Source organism: Corvus brachyrhynchos, unplaced genomic scaffold, assembly GCF_000691975.1.
Source record: "Corvus brachyrhynchos isolate BGI_N302 unplaced genomic scaffold, ASM69197v1 scaffold21, whole genome shotgun sequence".
Taxonomy (NCBI): Eukaryota; Metazoa; Chordata; class Aves; order Passeriformes; family Corvidae; genus Corvus; species Corvus brachyrhynchos.
In genome coordinates this window covers 3694790-3721391 of record NW_008236924.1, presented here as the reverse complement: position 1 = coordinate 3721391, position 26602 = coordinate 3694790, and the positions used below count along the sequence as shown (strand labels likewise).

Here is a 26602-nt window from a genome sequence, read left to right as displayed (position 1 = left end):
ATGTCATGTTTTTCTAGGCTGCTTCCTTCAGTGGGTTTGGCTTCTTCCAGGAAACCAAAGACAACCCATTGCAGCTCCAGAACAATCAGCAGCTCAGTGTGTCCAAGAGGTGCCTGAGCCTCTGCTGCTATTGGGAGCCTTGTTGCTTTGCTGAGGACTCCAGGCCACTTCTGCCTTTCCAAATGGAATCCCAGTCATGCTGACAACTTGTAATTGCCCTAAAATTCATTGGCCCAATTAGCACGACTTTCACACTGGATACCTAGCTAGGAACAATTCATGGAAATATTAAAGGAGGCCCTGACCTGATAAGACTCATGTGCCTTTTACTTTTCTCCTGTAACAGACCAGTAAAACAGTGGGACTGGGCACATGAGTAAAATTAAGCACATGTTCAAGTGCCTGCAGTGTCAGGGTCTGAATCTGTCATTAGTCCTGGGTGATGTGTCCTGATCCTTAACCAGCAAGGTTTGGTGGTAGGAATAACTCACTGAGCCAGAATCAACTACTTTAATGAAATAATTTTCTTACAGGTAGTTCAGGAACCTAAAGTGTAAGAAGCAAATTAAAACTTTATATAGTGGGCTGAGTTTTAACCAGAAGACCAAATGCCCGCATCACAGATTTACGGCCGTTCAATATACTTTGACTGAGACAAAATTATTTCTGTTCTGGGAATGTGGAAAGATGTGCAGTTGTTCCCTTTATTAAAGCACTTTGCACTTTCTTTGTTCTTAAAATTCACTGGCTTGGGAGCTTTATTCTTCTCCTCCGATTTATTTACTGCTAGTCCTTGCTTTGTGTTTCATGGCCGTAAGGCGGAGGGGTAGAAGAAACCCAAACTGACTGTAGTAGGCAAATGTTGTGTTCCTGACAGGGTGGGGGAGACATATTCAAATTTCTTACAGCTCATATTAGATATTCCCCATTTCCTTTGCTGCCCATACGTGTGTAAGAGGGTGCTGTTTGTTTACCAGGCCGCTTGACCCTATTGCACAAATCTGTCATCTATTGTGCTGCTAACACGCTTTTAAATTGCAAATCTGATGCTCTTTAGGGGTCTAGAAGGGGGAAAAATTCTCTCTCCACACCATTCTGTTTCTCTTGATTTCTTGCCTGTTGTAAGTGGAAGTTGGGATGTGCTGAATTTGCACCAGGGGTGCAAATGCAGCCTCAATTATAAGCATAAAATTAGAGTCTGTTCCCCATTAATCAGCCCAGCTAATTGCTATGCACTACCATTAGCCATATGGTGTGAAAGACAGCTTGCTCTCCCTAAGATGAAATTTCTTCATTTCAGACATGAAATAGTGAGGGCTCTGTATTTTAAAATAGCTTGTTTTAGATATTTAATTTCTAAACAACTTTCAGCAGTGCTTTCTATCAAGGCTAACTGCACAATAAAACTTTGCATTTATGTGACAAAGCTGGGTATTTATAGTGTACTACAGCTACAGCACGGAGGAGACAAAGAATTCAAATGTATAAGAGAGTCCTGGCTGTGGTAGGAGAGCGAAGCTGAGGTTTGCTTCAGGTGGCTGTTTATTTCAGAGGATTTCATTGTGTTTTGTCAGATATAAAAATCTACACGGTTGGTGAAAATGTTAATAGCTGGGGAGAATTCACAACCTCAGTGGAATTTATTAGTATTGTAGGCAGCATGGGGAGGGACATCTATAGTTAATATTGCCTCAACAATTTCCATTATGAAACCTTCAGTGGCTTACAGCTTTGCCAAACTTAAACTGTTCTGGCTGAAATATCCTTTGCAGGGTGTCGGCCTCAGGCTGACTTTCTTTGGAAAGTTTCAGCTAAAATGGTTCAGTGATTTCTGAGAATGAGGTTGGAGTAAAAGATGGTTTTTGTCTGTGTAAAATAAGATCTTACAGCTGTTTTGGTGAGGGGGTCCTGCACCTCCACGCTCCAGGGTGAGGAGCCAGTTTGGGGCAGAGGTTGTCCTGATGGCATCACTGCTGGAAGGGATCCCACCTCGCTGGGACCTTGTGCAAAATCTCCCACCCAGCCTCTCTGGCGACTTGTTTGGGCCTGGCAGCCGATGGTCGGAAAGTCGCCTCGGCACTGGCCACGTGCCACGGGCCCCTAATTCCTCATTGTTCATTGTCCCCGGGATACACAAAGCAGGGCTCCTGCACAGGGCACGCGCTGGCCACCGCGCCAGGAGGGGGGATGGCAAGGGAGGGTTCGGGGTGCCAGACACTGGGGTGAGGAGGCTCGTCCTGTGGGCCCGGGCAGTGAGAGTAGAGATCCTCCAGCACATGGAAGGGAAGAGGAGGAGGATGATGGGGAGCAAGAAGGCAGGAGGTCCCCAGAGGGTTGTGGTGAGGAGAAAGGCAGCAGTAAAAGCTGGGGGTGGTGGTGGCGTGTGGAGGAGCAGGATGGGGACAGTGAGGGGCTCAGGAACGAGCCATGAGGATGACAACAGCAGTAGGGTGCTCAGAGATGGGGTGCAGGTGCTGGAAATGATGGGAGGCTGCATACTATCAAGGACTACTTGTTTTAAAAACAAGCAAGCCCCCCCCAAAAAAATCAATTTTTGTAGGCTTTTCCTGTTGGCCAACATGGCGTTGTGTCTGAGCTGTGGCTCCTGGCCCCACCTGGGGAGAGGTGTCGTGGAAGAACAGCAAAGACAAGTCCTCGTCCTCCTGGCTGCAAGGAACTGGCATTCCCTGCTCTTGCACAGAGCCTTGCTGGGAGCTGGAGGGTTTCTGAGTGGTTTGGAGAAGCTCCTGGGAATTTAAAAATTCTTTCAGGGAAAGGAGAAAGGGTGCTGAATATTTAGGAACTTATTTCCAAGTGCTAAGTAGGCACTAAAAGCCAAAGCTTTTGAGGGAAATTGAATTAAAAGCACTTTTAACCAGGTCTGAAACTCAAGATCTGCATGATGTTTTAATTCTCCTCACAGAAAGACTAGAGTGAAGAGGCCTCCAATTCTGCTGTTGGGGGGGGGGGGAACACTAAAGGCAGACTAAAATTTAAAATATAATTCTCTAGATCATGAAGGAGCATTCAGGGCCTCCTTTCATGCCAGAGAACCACCAGATGGTGGGATGTACCAGCCATGCAGCCCCTCCACATCTCCCTCAGATGGTGGTCAAGAGTGAGGTGTCCTACTGTCACTATTGGGGTGTGCTTTTGGGAAGGTCAAAATTAAGGGGTCACCTGAGGAGCAGTGAAGGGGTTGCCCTGCTCTCGAAGCCGGGTTGTCCCCACTGGTCAGTGCCTGACTCCATCCCACTCACGGCAGGAGGTGAGACCGAGGTGTCCCTGTCCCCAGGCCCCTGTGGCTGCCTCCCCCTCTGGGTTAATGCCCCGGGAAGGTGCCAGCCTCTGAGCCTGGTGGTGTGTGGATGGTGGTATCTGCCCATCTCGTGCTGGGAGCCTGGGAACCTTTGCCTGCCTGAGTAAGTGTGGCAATTTCTGTCCCTCCAGTCTGCTGGGAGAATGTCAGGACTAGCCCTGATTCGCTTCAGTCACAAGAACTGCATTGTCTTAACTTGTGCCAACTCTGTTTCTAATTACATTTTAATCATTTAAAAATGATTAGCAGTTTTTATTGCCTTGTTTGTGGGTAAATTTTCTCACCCCACACATTCTAGCTGCACTCCAATGACAAGTCCTTTTATAGGCAAAAAAGCCCCCAAACGTCCCCATGACTATTTACCTACAGCATATTTTATTTCTTCCTAAATTTTAATATTTTCAGGGTGCCAAGGCTCTGGCATTTTCTGGTGGATCAATTGTGGTATTGTGCTGTAAAATTAAGCAGTTTTTTTTGGCAATCCCAAACAATGTAGCTTCCACCGAAATGAAGATACTGCACATGTGTTAACTGTGAAAAGTTTCAGCCCTGAATAGTTGCCTTGAAGCTTTTTGCGGTGAAAAGAATTATGTATTTTCCTCTCTTTGAAAACAAAATTATTATTTTTTTTTTAAAGCCATGTTTAAACAGGCTGTTTTTGTAAAAGGCCCCTTTTTTGTTATCTTTAGTGTGGTTAGTTGCTTTATTGCTAATCTTGGTGGGTAACTGTATATTATTCACTCTATTGTTCAGCAACACAAGAGAACCTTTGTCATACTCCCAACAGGGCTATTTATATAGCGTGGCACTTCTGAGGGCTTCTTCCTGCCCTGATGTTCTTCCACCTTCTGGGGAAAGGAAAATAGTTCATCTGAGAGGGAGGGTGAGCAGTGGTCCCTCCCGATAGCTGCTGAAATCCAGGCGAGATGCAGGTCCCTGGGATGCCGCTGGGAACAAACTTAGTGGTTTCCAAAGATTTGGCTGGTTGTGGTTGAGGTTGACCAGAAAGTTTATTGAACAGGGACGTGTGCTCAGGTCTGGCCAGGGAGAGCAGTCGGGGTGGTCCTCACTGCCTGACACTTGGTGCCCTCATGGGATGGCGTCCCTGCAGTCCTGAAGCTGCCCAGGCTTTGTCCAGCAGGTCCTTGGGGACCAAGAAGGACTTGGGAAAGTCAGGAGCTTATTTATTTATTTATTTATTTATTCATTCCTTGAAGCCTTGACTTCAGTGGGGGATTTTCTGTTAAGGGACATCAACAAACAGGAGCTTTCCTTGTGAGATGGGGGTTTCCTCCCTGGGGTGAGTGGGTGGGTGAAATCTAAAGGCTTTGCTGACCTTTGTGGTTGTGATTTGGTCTCTTGGGTTTAGATGGGCTGGTGGGAAGAGCAGGGCAGCTCCCTGCCACAGCTCCAGAAGCACCAGGAGGGATTCCCACCTTGAACAAGAACACGTACCTTGCCTATGAACTCACCTGCAATATATTTATGCCTTCTTACGGAAAACAACCCCTGACAAGGAATCATCAAAAACCAACAATTTGACTTCTCTTAGGAAACAATGAGCCACCTTAGTTCAAAAAGAATCCCAGCCTTGAGGTCAGCCATAGAGCAGTGCTTTGGGAGACGGAGCTTATGTTTCACATGCCTGCTTTGTATCTGACCTGACGCAGGGCACCAGCCTCCAGAGCAGAGCTCTCCGTGGCATTAGTGATCATTAACATGCTCGGAAAACTTGGGGAAACAGGCGCGCTCGAGCATAAAAAGCTGCTGCTGGTGCTTGCATTTTAGCTCCCCCATTAACACCAGTGTTTCTTACAGGGAGAATAATTGCGCCTTTGGAGTTTGGGGGAAGGTTTGCCAGTAGCTGGGAATTGTGTGGAAGCAGGAATATCTTGTGGATGTGTAACACAAGCGTTAAGCAAATGTAAAAACCAGGCTCAGCAGGGAAAAATCTGCCTTATTTTGTGTGCCAGCGTCTGTGGGACAACTGTTAAACCCCGCGGAAAAGAGGCTACAAATAGGCAGCTCTCCCTGTTTCGGGCGATCCTTGAATTATTATTTGTGAAAGGGGCAAAACCCCTTCTCTTTTTATATTTTCTGTTGCTAACCAGCTGTGCAAGAAGTTAAACATTGTAATTAACCCATATGTGACCCAGTACATTTGACTGATTTGCAGGCAGGGCCGGCAGGGTAACTCGAGCCGGCAATTTGAACCCACCATGTTCGTAATGATGATTTTACAGTGTAATGGTCGCACTAAATCCTTTCACTTTTGCTCTGTAGCCGCTGTTGTGACAAGAAAAGCTGTGGCAACAGAAATGAGACTCCATCAGATCCAGTGATAATTGACAGGTAAGGACTGCTATTGTTTCCTTTCATTTTTTTTTCCTTCCTCCCTCTCCTCATTATAATGAAACACCTGCCCTGTGTTGCTAATGGGGAAGAATTAGGAGGATATACGGATGAAATTTTGTTTTTTTGATACAGAATTAGTTGTGCTTTGCAGTTGTGATTGCCTTGGAAGGGCCATATGTGGGATAACGTAGGGATACTGGAGCGCCCTGCTCTGTGGAGGGCTCCAGCTCTTGTAACTGATTCATGTGCATAAAGAGGAGATTTTTCTTTCTGACTTTCTGTGACTCAATTCACATGCTATGCCAGGGAAGCTTCAGGAATAAAATAATAATAGTTTGTGATTTATGAAATGTGGTTGGGTGCTTATAAATATTTAACTTTTATTTGAAAAATGTTTGAATCATTATCACTTAGCTACTGTAGTTCTGTTGGACGCAATCCATCTACATTTTAAGGCTTTTATTTATGCATAAAAACAGTTAAGAAAATAGATCTGCAATGTAAGGTTTTTTCCCTCTTATTTTCTCTGGTTGGAATACAATTTTGACTGTATTGTCAGTTGATTCATTAATTTTTGCCTGTCTTAATTATTGTGTTTTTAAACAGATCCATATTGTTAATCTGACATCACTGAGTAAATCATTGTAGTACAATACATCTATTCCAGTTGTTCTGAGCCATGTGTAGTTTCTGTTGCTTGCAAATGATGCAAAATGGTAGCCAAAGAGCCATTTTTACATTTTAATTGTCCAAACGTGTTGTCCAAAGCCGTGTGGGATAGCCAGAGTATTGTGCAGTATTACTCTAGTGGAGTTAAATGGCTACGAAGCACCAAAAGTGTCTGTCAGGGCTGGGGAGAGCAACACCCTGTGAACAGAGGGACCCCAAAGGGAGCTACCCAAACACACAGGGGTGAGGGCACAGAGCATGTGCCTCTCCTTGCATTGCTGTCTGAGTTATGTTTGCTGTATGAAGTTTAAAGTATTTTCCATGCCAGAGCATCCATTTTATGAAAGGAGGTGGGGAAGGTTTGAGATGTTGGGGGCCCCACACGGAGAGCAGTCCAGAGCCTTGTGCTCATCCCAGCTCCCAATTCTTGGATGGGTTGGGTAGGAAAGTGCATATATTGGATGCTTATAGCCTGTGTTTTGATTAGCTGTAATAAGTAATCCTGAGAATGTTTAAATCTCAGAAGATATCCCTACCTATTTTTAACTAGGCATATTTTCATCTTCTCTGAGCACCAGGTAGCAGCAGAGAAAGCGTGTGTGTGTGGGGGGAAAGCCCCACAGTGAAACCTGTACGGAGCTGTGTTTTATAAGCATGCTGCAGAGCTGAACACTATAAACATGGTGTTAGAGTGGCATTTTGAGCGACATGAAAGCTACAAAATTCACATGAATTTTTCATTGTACTGGAAAGTGAGATGTTAGGATGCTAATGGCAGGTTTACAGAAATATTTTGTTTAACTATCTAGTATGCAAAACTGCCAGTTGCAAATCATTTTAAATTTTGAAAGCCAGAGATGCTGTCTGTTACATGCTTCCTGCAAAATGAGGAAAATAGGTACAGGAAAAAGCCAGCTTTAGGTTCCTAGCAGTGATCCATTCCTCAGTCTATACATGAATTGATGCAATAGTTACCAATTTTGAAGTTTCTTCTTAAAATGCAAGCTAAACACAACTCAAAGCTGATAATGCAAACCCTGCCTCGCCACCTGCACTGAATCAGGCTTGTGAATGGGTTAAGCTTTTAAGTTCTTTGCTTGGTTTTAAATTGTGACTTTGATACAGAAGGTTGATATGACTGTGGTTTGAATAACACTTGATTTTGACCTGTTCCTGTGGGTTGCAATGGCATAAGAAATTTGACTCAGCAGTACTGTAATTAGCCCTCCCCCTGTTTTTGAAACAGGATTGTGTTACCTGGATTGCATTAGTGTGGCTTCTATTGTTGCCGCTTCGCATCTGTCCCAGTAGGGTACTTAAAACCTTTTCTTGGCCAGGGCTAGTTCAAACAATTTAGGCCAAGCAAGTATGTGCTTTATACAGTTAGTGGCTTTAGTGATGTTTCTAGTGACATTTATCCTATTCGTTTTCTTGTCCCCTTTGGTTTGGAAAGGATGAAGTGATTTATACGGAGCCTTTTTACCTTAAAATGAGTCCTTTATAATCGTTCTATGATTAAAATGCCTGCACAAGTCAGGCCATGTGTTTGGTTGTGCTCCATTGTCACTTCTCCATGCACACAGTTTTTAACTATTATGTCAATTGATATGCAAAGCCATATTTAGTTATTTTTATTTGCATTGAGCTTAGAGAATTCATTTACCATTTGGGCTAAAGCACTCCCGCATGCCTGGTGCTCTGATCAAGTCTTTGCCTATGGATTTAATCTAACTCTTGCATCAAATCCTGTGAATCCACAGACTCTGACCTAACATAGAGTTTAACACAGAATCTATCCATGGGATTTTTGACATATGTACTTACATGGAAATGCTATCCTCCTCTGACAAGTCAGAATACTATCTTGGATTGATTAATTCTCTTTGATGAGGCTGGAGAGACTCGGGATAGAGAGGGCTCTGGCTTTGTGGTGGTTTGGTGAACTTGGAGAAGAGGCTGTTGGGCAACTTCAAAGTTACATGTGTTGTATTCTTCTTCAAACCCTGGATAGATGTGAAATCAAATTGTATATTTCTCTTTAATGAAAATGTGGGTTTAAGAAAGAAAGTCCATAGCTGTGTTTGAAATAGGATATGACTTTGTTTATAAAATTGTTTTATACTTTGTTCTGTTATAGTATCAGCAGATACAGCGGTGCAAGGGACCTAAAGAAATTTATACTTATATAAAATAGTGATTTAAATTTTCTCTGGAGAACAAAATAAATCTATTATGATTACAGAGCAGTTATCCCAAGGAAGTTTCTTGGAAACCTCTGTGTGTCTGCATCATCTTCTTAGCATAGCCTGTATATTTTATCACTAATCCAGTTACATGTGTTGAGATGAAGATCTGATGAACAGGAACTCATTTTAAAAGGGGTATTATTGTCACAATACAAATGCACAATTCGTCCTATGAGTGCAGTGGCAGGGCTGTATTGTAATCACACTTAAAGAAAACACAGAGCACTTCCTGTTATTAAATTAAATTCTAGATTGATTTAACTTTCAAATTGTAACTCGTATTTGAATTTAAAAGGTTCGCAATAAAATTCCTGTGAAGAAGTTGAATAAATTGTAGTTTTATTACCACTCTGGATATCCTGGTGTCCTAACCTTTTTCCTTACAGTTATCTTAGTTCAATAAATAAAACCTCATTAGACTATTCCCATTTCAACGAGTTTATTAAATTTTACAGGAGTAATTAGCATAAGCTGTGCTAATTTTTCTGGAAGACTAATGAGAGAGCTTCCTAATTAGGTTTGCTTTGTAAGAATCAGAAAAGATGATAATGACAAAAGTCACATAGGGGAGAAAGTGGGGCTTTATGTTATTCCTTGGTTCAGGAAAAAGGCTCCTCTCTTGGCACTCTGTTCCAAACTTTTAAACCCAATTTACCATTGTCAGGACTGATATTTAATGGTGTTACCAGTGCCTGCTGGGGCTTCTTTACCTTTTATGGCTGCATCCAGTAAATAGGAGTCCTACTGGCTGATAAAATAGGAATAACCGCTGCAATCCCAAATATAGTGGCAGAAAATATATATACCATATATATCCTATATATCCTGCTTGAGATATTGTATGGAAAAAGGGCTGAAAACAGGCAGCTGCTGGCTCATCCCAAATTTTGCTTCTTCCCACAGGACCTGAGCAGGCTGCTGGCAGTGACCTGGAATTGGCTTTGCTAATATTTACCAATATAGGCAGGGCCTGTAGTGAGAATCTGGCCACTGTCTATACTGTGGATTAATAATCTTTAGGTGAGGTAGAAGCCAAGGGGCTTTGTGCTGGAGCTCCCCTGGGAGGAACTGTGTGTCCTGTAGGGGTGGGACACCATGGGGATGGCCAGGGCTTCTTCTGGCCCTGCTCTGGTAATACACTGAAGGTCTTCATGTGGCATTTTGGGTGCAATTTGGGAGCAATGAGGAGGTTTGTGCCTTTCCAGTGCCGTCACAGCTCTTGTCCATGGAGCAGAGGTGGGGACTCTTGGATTGGAGGTTGTAATATTTCCTATGGCTTATTAGATGACACCAAAGTATATTTTAATACATGACCTCCTACCAGTGTCTGAAAGGCCTCTGTGCTTCCAATATGTGCGGGACACTTGTCTGGGCTCTCTGTAACCTGTGCCCAGCACACCCAGCCAACTCACCTACAGATGGGTTTGAAATCTTTCAGCCTGTAACCTGAAAAGTTTTATGTTTGTGGGTAGGATTTCACTGTGCAATGACATGAAAAGTCATTACCTCTGTTTTACCACTTCACAAGTCATCATGTAGTGGATTGTGTTTTACAGGCCTGATCATCTTTTCATCCTAAATACAGGCAGGTGGAAAAGTGACTGGGAGGACTGTATCACACTCCCTGCATCCTCCCCACAAACTGCTGAGGTAGATGTGGCAAATGATGTGTTTTGCAGTAGCTTTCCATGTCTGGAGGGAGGGGGATGGAGATGCAGGCAGAACCTGCCCTCCAGGAGAGGTTCTGGCAAGGGGACAAGATGGGTTTTGCTTGGGAGGGAACTGCTGAGGGATGCTTTGCTGCAGGGGGTGGGGTCAGTGCTGCAGCTGATCCCCACCAACCTCCAGGGATGTGGGCTTGTCATAGCACTGGTGTCACAGCAAAGTGGCAGGAGATGCCAGGTGCTCTGGCAGTGGCCTCTTGGCAGGAGTGCCAATTCCTGCCCTGTTCTGGTCATATCCTTGTCCTGCTGGCCATATTGGTACCAGAACCTGGCTGTGTGGAGTCAGGGAAAGCTCTGTCTGCTGGTGTCCTGCTCACCCAAGGGATGGGGCTGTGGGAGCCTGGGGGTCCCATCACTGCTGGGTCCTTGGGTGGGTTTTCCACACAGAAGGAGCAGGAGGGCAGGCATGGAGCACTCTGATAGGCATCCAGACCTAGGTGCAAAATGTCCCTGGGCCTGAATATTTGGCTGGAATTTTGTGTTGGAAAGTGCCCCTGTCATTGCTGTGCCCCTTCCAGAGCCAGATGGGAGTTATTGATCCATCAGGGAGGGAGTCAGAGGAGCAGAAGCTGGGTGACAGAGCTACCCCCAGCACTGCACAGAGATGTCTCCCAGGCTGTCTTTTAATGCTGTGCTGCCTAAACCCCCTGGGCCTCTAAGCAGGGTGTTCAGAGACAGAAATTGGCCTCGAGCACTTCATGTGAGCTCTGGGAGCCTGTGAGCCCACACATTTCTGAGAGGGGAGGGACCCAAACACACATCCTCCAGGATTTGGTTGTGATTGATGCAGCTGAGAAGCATTACCCAGAACATTTCCCACATGACTTAGGCAACCAAAGGCATTTTGAGCTGTTGTGAGATAAATGGGAGACTCTGATCACTAGATGCTTCTCACACTGAGATTCAGGCTTGAATGCTTGTCCCTCTACGGGTGCTCCTCATGCATGTGGTGTCAGTCTTCTTTCTGGTGATGAAATCACTGGAGCTGGGGGTAACTTTGCTAGGATTCTTGCAAAAATCTCTTGGTCTCAGCCTGTTGGGGTTGGCACATATTACTGCTGCTTATAAATTCCTTTATTTTGCTCTTGGGGCTGAATGAACTCGGTCAGGGTCAAACCAGCTTCTGCTTATTGTTTGTTTGATTTCTCTTCTCTCTGCCTCCAAGTATAAGAATTTTTGTATGCTCTTACAAGTATTATGCAAAACCTTAATTTGGTCTGAGCTTCACTCAGAAGGTTTGTGAATTTCTCAGCAAACCTGCCCTGAGTTTTCAGTTTGTTATTAAATCCCAAACCAGGCAAGTCTTATGTGGTTTTGGGTTTCACTGCAAACATTTTACACTGCTCTAATAGTTACTTGCTTCTCTCAGTGATGCCTTTTGAATCCACAGCAAGTGTTTGGGGCTTTTGTTAACTGTGATCTTATGCTCGATTATTACTATTTAATATCATTGGTGATGTAGCAGAGGCTCTATTGCAAAGCAGGCTCATTGTGCTGAATGCTCTGTGATTTCTAAGTAGGGAGATGATCCCATTTCTGAAGAGAAATGGTGCTCCTGATGCAGAGTAAAAATTGAGATTTTTCTATTGAGACTAAAAAGCTTGTGTTGAACATCCTGGGGATGAGGGGAACTGAAGACAAGATTACTGCTTTTGGCATTTGACTGTTAGTGCTCATCCATAGCCATGGGCTTGGCCAGTTGTGACTTGAGTGCACACATGGGATGTGCTGGATCTGCAGCTCCGAGGTCCCAAGGTCAGCGTGTCTGTGCCAGGAAGTCCCTTGGGCTCTTCCTGAAAATCTCAGTCCTGCTCAGCAAGGGGTAACAGCTTTAAGAGACTTCACTGGTTTGTTTTAGTCCTCAAAGTCCATCCTGAAGACCCCATGGATTTTATTGTGCAAAGGAATCTGAGACCTCATGGATTACTCTGCTGTGCTGTTCCAGTGGCAGGATTTGGGTATTTGAGGTTGGAGGTGCTTTAAAAAGTTTGGTGCAGTGACCTCCTGCAGCACCAGGAAAGCTCCGAGTGCTCTGGTCCCAGTAGGAGCCCAGGGCTTGGCAGGGTGATCCATCCCTTTGTTTTTTGTCACAAAACTTCAAATGTGCTCTTCATACCTATTGATTTCTTAATATGAACTCCTACTTCAAAGCATGTCCTGCAGCAGGGAGGATGTGCTGGGCACAGTGGGCTCCCTGGCTCCAAGAAGATCAGTGCCAGCTCTTTTCTCTCAAGAGTGGGGATTTTTTTGGGGAAAAAACCCCCCCATATGTCTATATATATGTATATATACCCAGAGTTTCTGGAGTGGATAAATTTCCTCTTCCATCTTAACACCTGATTTATTTCCATATTTGCTGTCGCAGTGGGAATGCATACATGAATAAGAGCAATGGGGAAATGTATTTGCAAAGATCATCCTCAGTTTTAATGCAGATTAGCTAAAATTCTTCTGAACATGAAAAATGGATCTGAGCTCTATCCCAGCGTTTACTGGATAAAAACACAACTCTAGCTTTATTCTGCAGGAGCTGAGGTGTGTGAGTAGTTTTCTTCATGTGAGTTTTCATAAATGTTTGCATGGTACAGCCATCAAAATGTATTCTTATAAGTAATTGGCCACACTTATTAAAATAACTATGTTAAATTCACAGGCACTTCTGCCTGCTGGAAGTATTTAATTTTAATATAATGTCTAACTAATAAAGTTAAAAGAGAGTAAGAATGACTTGTAGGTTACTGTGCAAATCAGGACTAAGTTTCTAGAAATGGTTTTAACACCATCCTTGAAAGGCAGCATGTCTCTGTAGTAGCAGTGGGAAATGCTGGTATGATTTTTCCTCTTTCTCTGTAACATCGTGATGTTTTTTTCTGTAACAGTTCTGGAAAAGTACAGAAAAGCCATACAAAGTTCCCAGTGTGTCACATTAGCAACTTTGCATAGGTAGTTTGTGATCAGAATATATTACTGTATCAACTGCATGTTTACTTCTTTTGCTGAGGACAGTATTTTAGAGGTTTTTTTTCTTTTTAAAGTGGAATGAATAATTTTCTACCCACTTTTTGAAAATGGTGTCTGGAAATAGGAAATGTGAATTCAAATTTTTGGTTGTTGTTAATATGTGAATTATATGAAATTAGTTATTAAAAAGCTTTATATCAATTCACTGAAATTATATACTGGACTGTAGTAAGGTGACCCAGATATAGAGCCTTTCAGAGCAATCATTGAAATGCTATGAACAGTGCTGTTTTGTCTTTGGTTTCTTGCTGCCTCTAAAGGTGTAGGCAGATGAAGATAACTTGAAAAAGAGCTATTTCTCCAATTACAAGCTTTTGTCCAAGAGCAAAGAAAGATTTTTAGACTAACAGCATTCACTATAACAAAATTAAATTCCCTTCATCTGACAAGAAGTGGAGTCTGGCAATAGTTTGGGATTTTTTGTTGGGGCTGGAGCGGCAGCTGCCCTCTGTGCCCCCTGGTTTTCCCAGACAGGGGGTGACCCGAAGCGGGGGGAGAGAGAGGTGGGGAGGGTAGGAGAGCAATGGGTGCTGTCCCCTTCCTTTGGGGACATAATTTCCCCTTCCCAGGGCTCCAGGGAGGGCCAAGGGAGCAGCATCCCACTGCCACCCTCCCTTCCCTGCCCCCGCCGTGCCAGGAGGCCCGGCCAAATCTTTTTGGGTTTGTAACAACACGTCCAATCTGGCATTCCACAACTACGGCATCTCGCTAACGGGCTGAGGCACCAGAGTTCAGTAATGTAATAGAAAAAGTAATGGTGTTAGCTAACACATCCTTAATAAGATATTGTCTGCTGCTCTGCCATATGCTACCGAGCAGGCTTTCCCTCTGTGGGGCTTTTGAGTTCTCTCAATAAGATTATTTCAAATACTCTAATCCTGAATCATTGACATGAATACAAAAGCCTAGTGACATCTAATAGATGCCTCTTAGCTTTGCTTTTCCTCTTGTTCCTTTCCTGTTTCTTCCCTTTTTACCTGACAAAAAGCTTACAGACACTTGGGCTCTGTCTCTCGGTACCAGCATGTGGGTCCCCTCATGAAATATAAAGGAGGAAAAAGGGCTGACATAGGGCTGATAAGCCACAGAGCAAAGGACTATAGAATTAAAAGTGAATGCCAGTAAATCCTACCCTGTACACTCAGTTGTTCTTTTATTGTTTTCTTTAATTCTTCCAGTGCCATGCTGGGCTAGAAAGAGATGAAAAATGGGGTTACCAAAAAAAAAGAGAAGGTGATGCTACAATGCCAGGGTCTTGCAGGCTTGCTTGATTCTTGGGTTTTCTTAGTGCTCCTCTCACCTTGACTTTCTAATCAGAGTTGCAAACATTCAGCTAAACACATAATTCAATTAGCTGAATGTTTAGGTCATTTTTTTCAAAGATTAATTAAAAAGAAAAGAAGATGCCCTCGAGTGACATGACTGTGACCCTGGAACCGATTAATTTTATATAACTGAACATTAGAAAGACTTAATATTCCAATGTGAGTGTCTAGCAATCAAAAATGATCTCCCTCTTAGCGTTGTCTCCATGACTGTCAGAGGCAGAAAATAATTTTCTGTTCATCTTCTTTTGGACTTTGACAAACTCTTCGTCCGTTGATTCCAAAATCTGCCTTTGGAAAAAGTTACTGGTGCAGGATACAGCCAGTGTCTACAATGGGTTAAAAATAAGCTATTTAAAACACAATACTTTTCCTTCATTTTTTTCCATGGTTCTGCAGGGAGACTCTCAGGCACTCCTGACCAGCATACCCATCAACTTCCACCCAGCTGAGTCAGGTGTCCTCTGTAAACTCCCTCAATATAATCCTTCAGTTGGATTTTTTGGCATCTGCATCACTACATAACCATTGGCTGACTTCCCAGATGTTAAGTCACTTTGATAAGTGGATGTTAAAAACCACTTTACCTAGTTCAAATTTTGTAGAAAGATGACACAAGGAGAGGAGAAATGTGTTCTATATTCATTATGAAGTTCTTCTCTCTGAAAGAAGAATAAAATTAGTCACACTCAGAGCTATTAAGATCTGATGGTCGCTTCTCCTCCCAGCTGCTCCAGGTGCCTCTGCATCTCCAGCACAGTCCTGCAGGAGCTGGGATTTGGCTGCAGAGAGGAGCCCACCCCCTGGAATATCTTTCTGGGGATTTTACAGGCAAGAGAAGGAAAGGACCTGCAGCTCAGATCAGGATTTACCCCTTTTTAAAGAAAAATGAGGAAATTCGGCTGCGTTACAAAGGAGTGCCCTGGAGTTTTGGGTGATCTGGGGCAGAATTTGTTTGTTATGTTGGGGTTTATATATTAAAAGCAGATCTGTAAAGCTTTTTTTCTTATCTCTGAGTCTTCCAGTTGGTACCATGGCCTGGTGTTACTGGGCCCTGTTGGCCTCTGCGGCTGCTGAGTGAGGGATGCACAGTGGAAGAGTCTCTGCCCTATGGAGCTCTTTAGGCAAGACAATCCCTAGGCCTTTTTTTTTTTTTTTAAAGCACAGTGAGCTCCATAATAGCTCTGGCATTCTGAAAAATGGAATAAACTGTACCGGGGTGTAGGAGGAAAACTTCTCTCTGAACCCCATTATGTGTACATAAATTGTCATCTGTCATGTACCACGTGGCAGGAGAGAGGAACTTTCCTTTTTTTTTCCTGAAGGATTGCCCTACTGTGACAATGGTAACTCAATTTGTCAGAAATTACAAGAACATTAATACATCATGCCCTAATGTTTCATTAGTACATTAATACTTTTGAAGTCATCGGAATTTCCCTAATAAATGTCTTCAAAGTTGGCTGGCCATTCATAAATTTGAGTTTTCAGCATTATAATTGTAATTGAGATACCTATTTTCCCTGATTAATCCTCGGAGTTTGTGTGTAACAATCAGCCTTGCTGACAAGCGCACTTGAAAGAGTAACACGCTGTTAGTTAATATTTGTGTGATTGCAGAGTGGCATGATTCGGAGGGGAAAAGAAAAAATAGGGAGACTATTCTCGGAGAAACAAAAGAGAATTTTGGGAATGCTTTTTGCCATGGTAACCCAGTTATTGCTCATTAATCTGTCACCTGTGAAACGAGTTCCAGACTCCGACACTCCACAGCGCGGTAGCATCCTGGGGGTCACGGTACCTGCGGCTGCCCCTGGCTCCGCCAGCGCTGGGCGGCTTCTCCCCACCACCAAATCCCATCGTGTGCCTGGATGGGCCTCAAAGAGGGCGACTCCCTCCCTGCCTGGGCCACCTGGGCTGCCTGGCCCTGCCACCCCCAAAGTAGCTCCCCGGGGTGATGGGGAGCCGGCCCGTGGGCGCCGCTGCACTGGCCTTAGGGGCCGCCTGTATCTCCAGAAGGAAGGAAGTTTTTTTCCTTCATTTCCAAGATAAGGTGTCATTCATGAGAGCAGCGTGCTGAACTAATCAGGTTAATTGAGAGGCCCTGAATAGCTCTCATTGAGCGGATCCCTCCTTCCTGCTCAAGGCAGATAGTGCAGACGGAGAGATTACAAGTGCTTTAAACTCTTTCTCTCCATCTCTGAATTTCACACCCATTTCAGGATGATGAGGGTCAGAGCAGATGTGTGACATGGGGGTTGTACAATTTAGCTTTGCTGGGAGCAAGCTTTAATTTTTGTTGTTTGGGTTTTGGTGTGGTTTTTTTCCCTTTTAATCATCATCATTGTGATTATTTTTCAGTGAGGCCAGTGCTTCCCATCTCTCCTGATGCCAGGGACACCCTGCTGATTTACACCAGCTGGAGCGGTGTAAATTACTCCACTGTTTTGGAAAGATGCAGAGGACATTTGGAAAGATGTAGAAGACTAATGCAGTCGTGTGATTGGCTCTAGATTGACCTGCTCCTGAGTGTTGTTAATATTAAAATTATTTCAGACCTAACTCATGGCAGGGCTGCAGGAAACATTAATTTTAAAAAGATGTTTTCAGTGTTTGAAGCAGATAGCAGCGGGGTTTATTGCTTTTATGGTATCATTTCCCTTTAAACCCTTCTAATCGAAGTGGCTGTACGTAATTTTATTCAAGTTTACCAGAATGTGAAAGCATTTCCCTCTGGATACTCTTGCCAAATTAGGAACAGCCAGGCTCCAAACCTCACTCTAATCTTCCTACTTGCCACAGTCTATTACATTTTCTTTGCAAATATTGTAACTGTTAGGGTGAAGAAGAGAGAATTTTCAGGAAAATAAATTCCCCAAAAGTAGCATGTGTCCCCCCACTTCTCCAAGCTTAGTTTAATTTAAACACAAGGTTTCAGGAATGACTTTAATTATCTCTACAATCAAATTCTCACTGCTGTCCCTGTGAAAGTGTGTAGTCATGGATTGCTGGGATTATTTTCTTTAGCACTTGGGGATAGAGAAACTGGTTGTTTGGAAATGAGAACCAGCTGGGTTCTCAGAGCCGGCGTTTGGAGGGAGCCACTTTGCACAGAAACCCCGGCGCTGAGCAGAGCCTGAGCTCAGCCCCCAAACTGCCCCTGCTGCCTGGGCCACGAGGGATTATGACATTATCAGGGCTGGGGTGGGTTTTTTTTGTTTGTTTATCTCATTAATATGCATCTCCAGGGTGGCTGCTGCCAGGGCTGGCCTGAACTCCTCCCCAAAGTTTCTGGAGGCAGAGGTGCACCCTTGCAATCCCCTTCCTAGCTTCACCTGCCTAAAACAGAGAAAATAAAATTAATTAATAGAAATCAAGCCAAATAACTATATCAGACACAAGTCTGATGTCAGGCAAGTGGGTTAAGGGAGATTAGTGCAACAAAGGGAAGAGCAGAGATAATTTCTGGTATCTTAACATCTTTTGTTGCCCTAGAAGACGAGTTGCAGGGGTGATGTTCTTCCTTTCTTCCAGCTTGGAGAAATTAGTTATTTGTCATACCTTATTAATCTGTTTTAGTGCCGAATTCAATTTAAAATTAGGACCATACTTGTAGACAGAAATTATCTGAGCTATGCTTTTAGCTGAGTATTTTGTCATAGGGAAAGGCACAGAAATCTTCTTCATTTAGTTATAAGGATGTAAATCTGGAGATATTCCATTGGCTTTAAGGCAGCTACTTCATATTTCTGTCTCTTTAAGAGGGAAGTATTCATTCTTTGGAATACAAGGATTTGTTTCTAGGGTTTATTTACATTTTAAGATGTCAATATAAAATACATGTAAATGTGTATTTTCCCCTTACAAGGTTCTCTCACACTCCCTCACACTTGTGTTTCTCTACACACAGTTGTTAGGGTGGTTTCCAGTTTAAATTGTGACTTCTCAATGTTTGAAATGCAATAGTGACTAAATTGGTAGCTTAAGTAAAAAGAAAAGAAATCTTTCTGCTTCTTTTAAAAAAGTTCATTGCAAAGAACATGACTGATCACTGAGCTTTGAACAGCTGCTTATAAATGATTTGATTTCTTTAGTTCATAGAATACAATGACTTTGACTCTATTAATGTCCCTTTTAACACAACTAAATTATTTTTTGAAAGATGAAACCATTTCGCTCTGAACGTATTTAGATCATACCATGACCTAAAATCTCTCATAAATGTTATATACATTTTCACGCATGGATTTGTATTTTTGGTGGTTTTTTTTTTTTAATCTGGATTTTCTGTTTGTTTTCTTTTAAATTTAATTTTATTTTTTTTCCCCCCAACTAATAACTGCTGCATTTCCAGTCACTCAAATTTGGACAGAATTTTACTTCCTGTTTCAAAGGTCATGGAAAGCTGACCTCAACAGCAGTGTTGAGGCTGCTGAATTATTCATATCATTGACTTTGTGTCAGCTTCCACATTTGTGCAGAGGGATGTTTTATTCATTTATCTCATTTAGGGACCTGCTCTGCACCTGTTTCTACCATTAAGTACCCTGTAATTTGCATTTGATGCTAATTTAGTTTCATATCAGCCTGGTCCCCTCTTGTTAATTTAATTTTCTAAGACCCTTTTCATTACAGTAGAAATGTTTCCCTCTTTAAAGCAAACATCTATACAAGTAATTGTATAAACTGCCTTTTAAATAATATCTTTTAGAAGATTCCATCGTTTAATTCCTTAATTCCTATAATTAGCCATGGTTTGATTAATGTTTCAAAGGGTTAAATTAAAATGCAGAATTACTCAAATGCATACTTGAATAATTTTCCCTCTGCTGATAACAGTTTCTGCATTGCTGCTTTTATTCTCCTCGTGATTCTGAATATTACATGTACTAACAAGCACTAATTTTCCTTATGTAGTGATTTTCCTATGCTGAGCAATAGCAGGTTTTAATGTACAATTGTTGGAAACTCCACACTGCCAGTGGGATACTTAATTTTTTTTTTTTTCCCCCTTCTGATCGATTATAAACAGTTGAGGAGAAATGCTGTGGCTGAGCTGCTCTGGGTTCCTTTCCAGACTGTAAGAAACTTAGAGATCCTTTATTTTGCCAACAAGCATCGCTGCTGTGTTCTCACAAACAGCGTGATTAGCGCTGATGGCTGCAGAGAATCATTTGGAAATATTTACAACCATCATGCATTTGTTTGTGGAGGTGAAAATTTGCATCTGCTGTGATCCTACAGGGCAAAAATGCTCCGGGGTTGTCACCCCCAGGCACACTGATGCGTGTTCAGTGCAGGAATATGGCACTGGGGTAAATAAATGACCAGAGGGGCTGTAGTGGGAAATCAAGTCCCTTCTCTCCCCTGCGGGTTTATTTAGAACAAGGCTGGATAATTGCAGCGGGGTGGGCGCTGTGCCGGGGGAGGGACACCCCCTCCCCTCCATCTCCAGCCAGGGGAAAGTGGAGATGTTGATTCAGAGCTTCCAGAGGTACAAACCCCCCATTCCTTGGTGGCTGTCGGGGAGGGGACAGGGAGATCAGCAGAAACAGGGGCTGGGAGCGCTGGGCAGCTGGGCTTCATTACCCAGCAAAACAGCCCAGGCTAATTCCTCTCTCTGTTTACGGTGGGAAGGGGGAATCGGGGCATCAATCCCACAGGGCTGTCTCCCCAAATTCTTCCATGCCCTCCTGAGAACAGGAGAGATTTGGTGTTTGGCTCTGTGTTGATGCTCCAGCCCGTTGCTGCAGTGCCGTGTGTGGCAGGAAAGATGCAAGTCCTGCATAGGGCATCAGCTTTGCATCAGCTTTTGTTTTGCCCCAGCAGAAGGTGAAACTCCTCCTCTTCCTCCAATTCCCCCCTGAAGTCACGATGAGTTTGGGAAGAGGTGCCTGTGGGTTTGGGATGAAATGAGGCTGCTCTGCCTCTGGAGTCCTGCTCTCAGGTAGTGCCCAGGGCTGCTCCAGGGGCTGAGTTTGGCTGTGATGATCCCAAAAGTGTGTCTTATGTTGCACAACATGCCACTTAGGTAGATGAGCCTGAGACTTGGGCTCTGGAGCTGCTAATAGCACAAGGATTTAATATTTAAAAACTGAGTTGAAACAAAACCTCTGGTTTTGTGTTTTTTTTTTTTACTCTTTCTGGTTGCAAGGATGCCTCACAGGCTCTGTTTGTGCTAGCAGAGCCCCCAGACCTGGTGTCAGGGGTCCAAAGTTTGTGTCAGAGGTGCCTCCCTGACCATTCCCAGTTACAGGAGTACCAGGGCTGAGGAGTGGTTGGACCCGAGTACCTGCAAGCCTCACCTTTCCCATCAGCCCACAAATTCAGATATTCATAATAGCTCCCCCTTTATTTTGTCATATACTCACAATAAAAGCCTCAGAGCTGGGCATTTCCTGAGTATTAATGACCAGCTGGGGTTAATGGCCCTTGCTTGTGCCTTGAGCCATCAGCTCCTCCCGACTGGTCATTAATTCCCAGGGAAAGCCCTCTGTGGAGGTCATTATTGCCTAATTATCTCCATACACTTTAATGCCAGTTTTGACAATGTACAGTCTCATACTTTGAGTTATAGGTACTTTATAATTCATTAAATAGCTTATCATTAAAACTGCAGATGATCTTGATTATTATTTATTAATGTTTTCCCTTTGATTTTTTTTTAAAATCTGATGCTCCCGTTTCTGGAGGGAGGAAGGAAGGGACAAAGGTAGATGGGGTATGGCTCCAATGTCAAAAACTGTCACACAGCAGCTCTCCCTGTCTGGAGGGGTCTTCCCTGGCTTTGAGAAGTCCCAAAGGCATCTGCCAGTGGGTCCCAGACCTCGGTTCAGAGCTCACCTTGCTCAGCCCTTAGCAGAGACTTGAGGAGCAGTGGGATGGCCACCTCTGCTGGAGCTCCGTGTGCTGGCCCTGGAAGCATTGGCAGGATCTGGCCCACAGTTTTGGCAGTCCTTGACTCATTTTTCTCTTCACCCTGGTCCAGATTCAGTCAGGGTTTGCTTTGGGAGCCCTTTCTCACCTCAGTGAGGCTCACAGGGTGAGCTCTGTTGGGGTTCAGGGCTTGGCCCTTTCCCCAGCAGCATCAGGTGCACGATGTGTTTGAGCACAGTGAAGTGGGGTGGGAAATAAGTGGGACAGGTTCAAGCCAAACAAGGGGACTTTAATTTCTGCTTTTTAATAAGACTGTGCATCTCCTCCTCCTGGGAGCAGCTTCTCTTCTTGTCACTCAGGTGTGCTGTGCGTGGCGTGACAGAGCTGCAGGTGCAGAGGCTCAGTGCTCTGCCTGTGTGTGCTGGGAAAGTGCCATACTCAGCCCAGCTCGGGCTCCTCGCTGGTATCACAGCCTGTGGAAATGGCCAGAGAAGCACTGACACTGATTCTAGGGGAATTTACTGTCTTATTTGCCCCAAATGCCCCAATCCTGCAACCTTGTCTAGGTCTTCATTTTCCACTTTTTCTCCCCTGGCTTTACACGTGAAATCTCTGGATAATAGAAAGATAAACCTTTGTGTCTGTGGTTTCTCTGAGGTTTTGCTGTGCAGGAGCCCTGATGAGCATCAAGGGGGGCTGTGACCCTGCTTGGGGGAGCCCTTCTGGACCAGCTTGGGGGCCACGATGCTGCCCTGTGCTCAGGGCAGATTGCAGTGGCAGCAGATCTGTTAGCCAGAAAACCTGTGAGGGTGTTTGCTCCCTGTACTCAGTCATTACTTGTGTTTTAGTTGGTCTTGCCTGACAGCATCAAGTTGTTTCAACAATGATAATAATAATAATGCAGTTTTGGAGCTGTTTTCTCCATTACCTGCATCTCTGTTGGTTTTGTGTTTGCTGGAGGAAAAGTTGTGTGTGGATGTGAAAATACTGGCCCCATTGAGCCATGCCATCGCCTTTGGAGGAGGCCAAATTTCACCCACTGTATTTACTTTTCTACCTCTGAGCTGTGTTTGTTTACAAAACCTTCTTCTGAACTGCTGTAAACCTCCCAGCCGAGCTGCCTTCTCGTCCCAGTTTGCTCTGGCCTCCTCCAGAAACCAGTCCGTTTTGATTAAAATCATAATGTCATTTGAAAGCAGGGAAGCAAACCAACCCAAAGCCTTGTGCAAAGTTTAAAAGTAGCAAGTTGCTGCCGAGAGGGAAAAAGAAAAAAAAAAAAAACCCAACCAAACCCCTTAAAATTCAGACTCAACGGGTCTCCTGTTAGTGCTGTCAGGGAAGTCCAAGGGCTTGAGGCTGATGAAGAGTTACATGCTAAAAAAAAAAAAAAGGAAAAAAAAAAAAAAAGAGGGCAAAAGGGAGCAGTGTTATTTACTTATTTATTTAAGAGCCTAAAAGATTTATGGTAAAGCTAATTTAGGAGCGCGCTCGGCTCTGCATCCCGGCTGTGCGAGAGCGGCGGAGGGCGGGCAGCGGGAGTTTTTTTTCCGGGAGCGCTCGGGACGGGCCGGGGGGCGCTGCGAGCTCTCCCCTTCCTGCCGCCTCCGCTTTCTTTCTCTCTCCTTTTTCTTTCTCCTTCTCTTCACCCCGCCTTCCTTATCGTCCCCCTCTTTTTTCTCTCTCTTTTCGCTTTTCTTTTTCACTAATATTTCATTTTTCTTCTTCTGTTTTCTTTCTCTCTTGTCTCTTCTCGTTTCTTGTCTCTCCCCTTTTTTATTCTCTCTTCTATATTCTCTCCACTCTCCTGTTTTCTCCCTCGTCTTCCCATTCTCTTACTCTTTTTTCTCTCTTATTTCACCCTTCCCCTTTTCTCATTCCCCCTTTACCTTTTTCCTTTTGCTTCTTCAATTCCTTTCCCCTCTTCCCTATTCCCCTTTCCTTTCTCCTTCTTCCCTTCTCTTCTCCTTGCCTTTTCCTTTATTTTTCCTTCTCTTCTACTTTTTCCTTTCACTTATTTCCTTTTTTATTATTTTTCTTTCACTTTCTTCTCTCTCTCACTTTTCTCTCTCTCTCTCTTCTTTCTCCCTCTCTAATTGCTCCCTTGCTAAAAGCCAAAGGCAGAATTACAAATGCAGCCTTGGCATTGTGGTTTGCAGGATTCTTCAGGGATGTTTTCTTCTGCACAGTATGTTCTGTATCTTCTTTTTGAATCATCTCTGTGAAAGAGAAAATATTCCTTCTCTGTTCTGAGCACAGAAGCATGGTAGAATTATGAAGTGTAAGGAACGTTCTTCCCTTTCTCAGCATCCATATAATTACTGTCAAGCCAAACCAAAAAGCCTCGGGCTTAGAGATCACTAGAGTAAAGTTACATTTCGCAAGACAAAAACTGAACTCAGTGCTCAAAAGAAAAAAAACCAAACTGGTGACCAATTCTGTGTCAAAGACTAAAAGCAGGCATGACATTTTGCTGGGATAAAGAGAGGCACTCAGGTTTGTTACCATATGGAATATAAATTAGTTTTATTTATATTTATTTGTTCCCTCCTGCCTTGCAAGAAGCAAAATGAGCTATTAAAAGTCTTGATATGTTTATTTTCAAAAAGAACTAATAGCACGAATGAAGAAAACATTGGAGAGGGGAATAGATGTGCTGCACAGTGACGACGTTGCCTTTTTTAAAGTTCTAATTCCGGGGTGGGAGCACAGGAGCTGTGTTGGATGGGAAATGTATTCACGCAATGAAAGGCTGCATTTGAATGCAGCTTTTTTTTGTTTACATTTTCAGCAAAACCAAGATGACACAGCTGGGCATGTTCAAAGCGAAATAAAAATAGGAGTGAATAAATAAATAGTAGTAAAGAATAGTAGTAAATAAAAAAGAAACCGAGCGAGCGCCGTGCCGAGGCTTGCGGAAGGCGCCCTCTGATTGCCTCAGTGGTGCTGGTCTGGGATGGTGCTGCCAGCCTGGGAAGGTGCTGCCAGCTGATGCCCAGGGAAGGAGGTTGGGTCGTGCAGGGAAGAAGAGGCTGGTGGGGCAGTGGCAGAGCTGGGCTCCTCTGGAACAAGTTTTTCCTGTGCTCCCATGGCTTAGCCCTGCCCGGGCAGCCTCATGCCGTGAGCTGAGTATTCTCTTGCGTGTTTTGGGGTGCAATGTTGTGTTGAGAAAGGGAAATTTTTACTGCCTGTCCCAATGCCACGTAGAACCTTCCTGCCTGCAGGCAGAGGAAGAGGAGGGGGTGGGAAAAGCAGGGAGGCTGCTGGGGGGCTGGGAGCTGTAAGAGAAGAGGCTGGGAGACCTGGAAGTTGCTGGCAGACAGAGATAGATAGCAATTAGGATCTAGAAGCAGGCTGGGAGATAAGGAGTCACCGAAGATTTACTGTATGTATATGGACAGAAAGAAAGAGCGAGTACATTGGGAGCAGGGAGGGAGGTGTGTACGCACAGTAAATCTCTGGTGATGCCATATCTCTGGCAGCTCCTGCATCCTAATTGCTCTCTCCTTGGCTGCTTTCTGGCCTCCAGCCACTTTCTCTCTATTTCCCTTCCTACCTCCAGCGCCACCTCCGTGAGGCAGCGTTCAGCCTCCGTAGGGCTGCGAAGGGCGCTGCTGCCCTGGCATGGCTGGAGAGGTTTTCCTGAGCCTGCTGGGATTTGTGCTCTGCTTTCCAGGGCCTCCAGTGAACCCTGGCGAGCAGAGAGGAGCTGTAAATGATGTGGGTTTGCTCCTTGTTTCTGGACTTTGGGGCACAGCTGGGTGACCTGCACAGCTCAGCTGCCCTTGGGTGCTTTCCCTGCCCACAGTAGGAGCCCTTTGTGCCAGCTGCCCAGGAGCCAGGGATTGGGTTTTCAACGGGGGAATTCAAGATGTGTTTGTGAATGTCACCATGGGCATCAAGGGCAGCCCGGAGCTCCAGCCTGTGCTCGCCAGGACAGCAAATGATCTCTGCAGTCTCAAGAGAGTTTGGGCACTGCCACCACTCTTAAATTTAGTTTTAGGATCCTGTTCTTCACCCAGGAAGAACCTGGAAATGTCTGAATCTTTGGGAAGGTCTTTCCTCACCTTGTCAACATTCGTACATACACATGTAGTTTCCCGTGTGATTTTTCTTGGGTCAAATTCTATTTGCTTCAGGAACAGGAGTAGCCCCAAGGACCTTCTCACAAGCTGGATTTATCCTGAGGTCAGGAAGATGGTGGGATCTGCAGTATTGCACTGAACCTTGCATCCCTTTAACTTTTGAGGATTTTTTTCTCTGGCAGATAGGAATAAATGCCTCTTTGAAGCACAGTATCATATTCTGTCATGCATGTTAGAGATCACCTCCTGATTTGTTCAAACTCATACCAGTAATGCTTAATTAGGAGAGTTTTATAACAAGTAAATATTTTCTTAAATGCATAATTGATTGTGGAGGGAAGGAAGAACTGCAGGAATGGAAATCATACATCATTTCATTATTAATGGCAATGTCTAAATAAAATGCAGACCTTGTCATATTTAATGGATGGCTGAGTCCATTCTGCTTTAAAACGCAAACTGCCTTTTTTTTTTTTAAAGGTGCCTGCATAATTTCAGCCAGTTTAGGTGGAATTTAAGATTTTCATAACGTGTTTGAGGGATTTAAAGTTTGTATGACCTAAACTAAGTAGTCTCAGAGCAAACCAATAAGGAAATGATCTTGGCATAGGTTTGAAAGTTAATGTTCTCTTAAATTCTTTTCCCCCCCGAATAAATTAATTTAGGGATTTTCTTACAAACTGCATAACACCTAATGAAGGTTTTATATTTTTATTGTATATAAAAGTGAAGCTGGTGGAGCTCTGCAGATTTACACTCGCTGCAGCTGTGGTGATTAGTGTTACCAAAAAGCAAATTCTGATTCTTGCCCTGGAGAGCCTGGGACCAGACAAAAGATACAAGGGAGATTTGGTGTCTGAGCACATCATGGATTTAAGCATTAGAGAGGCGAGCAGGGGATGGGTTATGAAATGAAGACCAGATCTGCTGCTTGCCCAGTCCCTCAGCTTCTGGCTTCAGCAGGGCAGGGGGGCCTTGGGGCTGT

At 44.0% G+C, this 26602-nt stretch overlaps 1 protein-coding gene across 6 annotated transcripts in view; it reads left to right on the top strand.

The window, feature by feature from the left end:
• The window catches only part of EBF1 (early B-cell factor 1), a 261012-nt gene that overhangs the window by 3907 nt on the left and 230503 nt on the right, over positions 1–26602 (top strand). For all 6 annotated transcript variants that reach the window (XM_017728154.1, XM_017728152.1, XM_017728151.1 and 3 more), the window contains exon 2: positions 5603–5671. In XM_017728154.1, coding sequence (XP_017583643.1) covers positions 5603–5671 — 69 coding nt within the window. The remainder of the gene's footprint in view (positions 1–5602; positions 5672–26602) is intronic.